This window comes from Ranitomeya imitator, chromosome 4 (genome assembly GCF_032444005.1).
Source record: "Ranitomeya imitator isolate aRanImi1 chromosome 4, aRanImi1.pri, whole genome shotgun sequence".
NCBI classification, from domain to species: domain Eukaryota; kingdom Metazoa; phylum Chordata; class Amphibia; order Anura; family Dendrobatidae; genus Ranitomeya; species Ranitomeya imitator.
Genome location: NC_091285.1, coordinates 286,009,690 through 286,015,752, shown reverse-complemented (window position 1 = coordinate 286,015,752; position 6,063 = coordinate 286,009,690). Strand labels below are relative to the sequence as shown.

Genomic DNA, 6,063 nt, shown 5'->3' with positions numbered 1-6,063 from the left:
TAGGGTAAACATCGGGTTACCAGCGTAAACGTTAAAAAAAACAAACACTACATACTTACCTTCAGCTGTCTGTCCCCGGCGCTGTGCTTCTCTGCACTCCTCCTGCATCCTGTGTCAGCGCCAGCCAGCCGGAAAGCACAGCGGTGACGTCACCGCTCTTGCTTTCCGGCTGATCGGCGCTGACAGTGCAGAGGAAAGCAGAGCGCCGGAGGACAGACAGCTGAAGGTAAGTATGTAGTGTTTGTTTTTTTTAACGTTTACGCTGGTAACCAGGGTAAACATCGGGTTACTAAGCGCGGCCCTGCGCTTAGTAACCCGATGTTTACCCTGGTTACCGGGGACCTCGGGATCGTTGGTCGCTGGAGAGCTGTCTGTGTGACAGCTCTCCAGCGACCAAACAGCGACGCTGCAGCGATCGACATCGTTGTCGGTATCGCTGCAGCGTCGCTTAGTGTGACGGTACTTTTAGTGCCAGGTTTTACATTTTCATACTAGGAAATGGGTAAAGAAGGTATCAAAAATTGTCTCACAATTTCTGCTGAATGCAGAAATACCCCATATGTGGCTGTACAACTGCTTGGCCACACGGCGAGACCCGAGAGGGACGGAGTGCTATTTGCCTACAGGATCACAGATTTTCCTAAAATAGTTTGTGGACTCCATATACAGAGACCCTAAGTGCTAGAAAAGCAGAATCCCCTTAAAGTGACCCCATTTAGGACATTATACCCCTTTTGGGATTTTATCCTCAGGTGTATTGATTTTGACACCATGGGTATTTTCCAGAAAAAAGCAGTAGTGGATGTTGCAGAGTGAAAATTGCAAACTGCCGTTGTAGTGACCAGCACGTTGTACTGACCAGCTTATGCTTCTGGAGACATGCACCAGTAAATTAGGTGGGCTCTCATCGCTACAGAAATGCCAAACATATGGACACTAAATGTGGTTTAGACACACTGGGGTTCAGAACAGAGCGGGGTATTTGGAAGCACAGAATTTGCTGAATGTTTTGGGGGGAGGAGGTGTTCAGGAGCCATTTTGCTTTTCAAGAGCCTTTGTACTACCAGTAACATGGAAGCCCTCTATATTTCCGATAACAGAGGACAGACTTGAGTGGCGAGTTTTATTTACTTGAGAAAATAATATTTAGGATCACATTTATCTGGCGCTCTACGCTAAGCACTTACTTTGGGGTTTTCATCTAAATCTCCAAGTGACGTGACAGATGAAACCCACAATGGATACATTCACTATTATGAGGCAGCAGAGTTACATTGGACTTAGTCTGGCCTCTGTTCAATAGTGTCCTTTTCAGAAGTGCACAAAACTGATCGACCATGCTTTTATGCACGCCTAAAAACACTGACACCGCCAGATCACAGGTTATACAGCATCCACAGTGCCTCCATCTGCTTCATTATAGGGGATCTTCCACCAGGGGCTTCCGTCTGAATCACGTATTTTTGAGATTTAAATGGAAAACCTGGTGTAAGCGCTCAATGTGAGCCGAGCCTTAAAGGGAACCTGTCATCTGAATTTGGCGGGACTGGTTTTGGGTCATATGGGCGGAGTTTTCGGGTGTTTGATTCACCCTTTCCTTACCTGCTGGCTGCATGCTGGCTGCAATATTGGATTGAAGGTCATTCTCGGTCCTCCATAGTACACACCTGCACAAGGCAAGATTGCTTTGCGCAGGCGTGTATTATGGAGGACAGAGAATGAACTTCAATCCAATATTGCAGCCAGCATGCAGTCAGCGGGTAAGGAAAGGGTGAATCAAACACCCAAAACCTCCGCCCATATGACCCAAAACCAGTCCCGCCAAATTCAGGTGACAGAGTCCCTTTAATGCGATCTTTTTGAGGCAGAATTAACAAATCAACAGAAGGTGATGAATTTGTTTTATTTATTTTTAACGCCATTCCTTGTGTGGTGTAAGCAATTAGATGACTTTATTCTTTGTATCGATATGATTACAGCAATAACAGATTAATAATGAGTTTTTATGTTTGGCAGCTGTCACACACTAAAAGATGCTTTTTGATGCATCCACATATTTACACAGCTATAATTTTTCCTTATTTCGGCCACAAGTCATGTGACAGCTTTTTTGTGAGACAAGTTGACATTTTTATTGGTACCATTTCCGGGCACATGACATTTTTTGATCACTTTCTGATTTTTTTTGTGAATGAGAATGAATAAAAACCAACAATTCAGGAATTGTTTTTTTTATGCCGTTCTGTGTGTGGTAAAATTGATAGGCAGATTTACTTTTCTGGTCAGCACAAGTACACAATAAAAACGGTTTAATGGAAAAAAAACTTTTTGCATCGCTTTATTCTGAAAGCTAAAACTTTATTTATTCGATGATGGAGCTCTATGGCAGTTTTGTTTTTTTGTGGGTCATAATGACATTTTCAGAGTTATTAAGTTCGTCTTTTTTATTACATTTTATTGCCCTTTTTGTTTGTCTGTATGATTATAAAGCACAGCTTTTTGCCTCTTTTTTTTTCCCCAGTGTTCACTGAAGGAGTTAGCTAGCGGGACATTTTTATTGGTCAGTTTGATCCAGACGCGGCAATACCAAATGTGTATTTTTTTTTGTTTTATACATAAGTAAATGTATTTATTGGAATATTATTTTTTTCATTTTTTTTGTTTTGTGTTTTTCTATATCTTTATGTCGTCTTTACACTGATCTGATACTCTGAAATACTTCTGCACTGCAGGGCATCAGAGCAGCGTCAAAATAGTCAGGGAGCAGGCACTCACAGGACACCTTCCCCCATCTTGCGGCCCGGGGTCACCATGGAGACCATAAGCACAACATGATTGCATCGCTTTGTGCTGATGGGAGCAGACAGGGAGCTCACTCCCTCTGCGATGTTCCTCAATGTAGCTGTCACTATTGAAAACAGCATTATAAGCGTTAAATGTCCACAATCGGTGCTAGTATAGAAGAAGTATATGTACGGCGGTTTGCAGGAACGCAGCTCCCGCAGCGCCGTACATATACGGCACATGTCGGGGAGGTTGTTAAACAGCTAGTTCAAAGTAATTTGCATCCTAAATCCCTATCTATTTAGTGCCATAATCTAAACTATTTTCTAATATACTTGAATTAAAAATGTAATATCTTTCCCTACCTTCACTGATTTTCTTTTTTTCCCCACTTCCTTTTTGATGACACTTTGTTTGAGAATCCAAGTGAATGCTGGTATACTCAACTGAAGCGTCTTCAGGGGGAAAAGGCTGCAGTCGGTGTCACAGCCTCTGCCCTCTCCCTGAAACGAAGAATCATCAGTGACGTTCATTTCAGGGGCTGGACTAGTCCCAGCGCAATGTGCACTGTGTGATAAGCACAATGACTGTGCACTCTCTGCTGCCAGCTCTGACAACGCACACTGTTGACTTGTTACTGCTGATCTGACTACCCAGAGAGCAGCGCCACGGCTCTCTGCATGCTGGGTACTCTAATAATTTGCTCTGGTGCCGGCTCATTACTGCTGATTTAGCAGAGTGCACACTGTCAGTGTACACATCATGCTGGAGCTAGCCCAGCCCCTAGAACAAGTGTCACTAGTGACTTCATTTCAGTAAGGGAGCAGAGGCTGTGACAGTGACCGCAGCCTCTACCCCTGATGAGGCTTCATTTGAGTATCCCAGCATGCACTGGGATTCTATAACAACGCGTCAAAGAGGAAGTGGATAAAAACTAAAAAAAAAATAAAATCATTTAGCTAGTAAAGGATAGGGAATTTTTTATTTAAGTATAATCGAAAATACTTTAGTTCATAACACTAATAGATAGGGATTTAGGATTAAAATTACTTTAACTTCAGACTACCCCTTTAACTTTCGCTCCCACTAATGTAATAAACAGACATGTCAGAGCATCATTTTAAAAGACAACTTTAGTCTAGGGTTACCAGAACATATATTATCTTATCCAAGAGAACCGGATCTATTATAAAAATCACACTGTGATCAGAGTTTATTTCTCAGTATAATCAGCTTTTTTCAGAGGATTTTTGTCCCCCCAACTTCTCCACTCTCGTCAGTCTATGAAAATCAGACTGCAGTCAGATGTCATCCAAATGTGGTACAATGATTTCCACGGACTCATTGATTTGCAAGACTGAGTGTGATCTGATAATCAGATCCAACTCTAGCATGCTGCAATTATTTCCTTGGACTGTTTCGGTCACAAGAAAAAAGTCAGACATATGCACGGCTCCATAGAATAACATTGGTATGAGTGAGAGTTGATGTTTTGACAGATCACAGTCAGACTGAAAATACAGCCATATGCAATAGCCCTTATGCGGATATTCATTTTGGTTCCAGGAAATCCAAAGAAGTGGAAGAACAAAGTTGGTCTGCTTTTTTTTAACCTAACTTGAGGTTAATTATGTTAAAACTATCCCAGTGTTTGATGGCATCAGTAACAAACACATAAAAAGTACACTTACATTCTTCAAACATTTATGTAAAATACAATATGTATAAAAACAAGGACAGTCTAATAAAATATTTCTATATGTACAAAATGTCAGTCTCACAAGTATCTGATCTACTGGAAAACGTACTATGGAATCAAATCCGTGAATTAATAAATAATATGTACACAAAGTTCAAATGACTAATATACAAAGATGTAAAAGGACTGTAAAAAACGGATAAGAGGAATTGTGAAAACATACAAAATAATCCAAAATATTATAGCTGTAGTGTTCTTGTCACAAGATGATGTTGATTTTACAATACTGTTGCCTCTTGAAAGGCTTCAATCCACCTATGGGAGAAGAAACAAAAAGAGATCACTCTCTGTCATAAAGTAGAATGTTCCCATAGGACCAGAGTTATCATGGGTCCACACTGCCATCAATGTACTTTTATGCAGATCACCAACAACTTAGTACAGCACATGAGCATTAGGGCCAGCTGTCATTCAGTGCAGGGGCACAGTTACAGTGGCCGCCCTCTATACACAGAGTGGTGAATGTACCCACGCCAAGGCAACCCCCGTGACTGAAACCTGTACACTTCCAGGGTGGGGGGGATAAAGTTCAGTCTTTTCTGCCAGGTATGTTTTATTCTGAATCGCTGTGGTGTTTCAGAGGACACATACATTTAATGGGAACCTGCCACCCCCCCAGGCGTTTGTAACTAACAGAGCCACCTTGTGCAGCACTAATGCTGCAGTCTGACAAGGTGGCTCTTTTAGTTCGGGTCCCTGGCACTGCTGCAATAATCGCTTTTGAAGTTTGTCCCTCATACCTGTGAAATTGTCTTGGGGGCAGGTCCTTCCCCCCCTAATCCAGACGCCTCGCAGCTCTCACTCATGGCCTCTGCGCGCCCGCCGCTGCCTCCTCTTCCTTCATTAGTGTCCCTGGCGCCTGCGCATTTTTTTTTTTTTTTTTCGGGCATGTGCAGTTGTGCTGCCCTTTGAACTTACAGCGCGGGGGGGGGGGGGGGGGATGACAGGTTCCCTTTAAAAGCCAGCCAGGGACGATGCAGATTAGTGACTAGTCCAAGGCAGGTCCGATGTGTTTTCACCCTGTTCGCCACCACTTAAGTGACAGAAACCTTGGACTAGTCATCCGAATCACATGGTCCCTGGCCAGCGTTTAAAAGTATATTTTATCTGAAATGCTGCAGCCTTTCAGAGAAATGCAGAAAAAGAGGAATAACATGGTTCAGAGTCCTCGATACCCAAGGTTCAAAGGTGTAGTTGGATCATTGTGGTTTGGAAACCTTGAAACGCGTGATGAACCACATTCCTGCTTTAACCTTGTGTGTGACTATATCTTTGAACCTTGGGCATCGTGGACTCTGAACCACCGTATTCCTCTTTTTCTGCATGGCATTTTATTGGTAGCCCAGCAGAAGTTTACATGTTTTTAGAGGAGCTGTGACGGTCACAACCCTATCAGGTAAGCGTACCTACATTGTTTTATTTCATTTATTAGATAAGACACTATTTGCATTTTCTGTCTTTTCAGCTTTATTATTTGATTTGCATTTCATAGATAAACATACCCAATTGACATTACAGAG

General features: G+C 42.4%; 1 protein-coding gene across 2 annotated transcripts in view; it reads right to left on the bottom strand.

Moving 5' to 3' along the window:
• Window positions 1–4,471: 4,471 nt before the first annotated feature.
• The window catches only part of FGD6 (FYVE, RhoGEF and PH domain containing 6), a 172,726-nt gene continuing 171,134 nt past the window's right edge, over window positions 4,472–6,063 (bottom strand). The window contains exon 21 of one of the 2 annotated variants that reach the window (XM_069764724.1): window positions 4,472–4,798. In XM_069764724.1, coding sequence (XP_069620825.1) covers window positions 4,762–4,798 — 37 coding nt within the window. In that variant the 3' untranslated portion in view covers window positions 4,472–4,761. The remainder of the gene's footprint in view (window positions 4,799–6,063) is intronic. The other variant, XM_069764725.1, reaches the window with a different exon arrangement.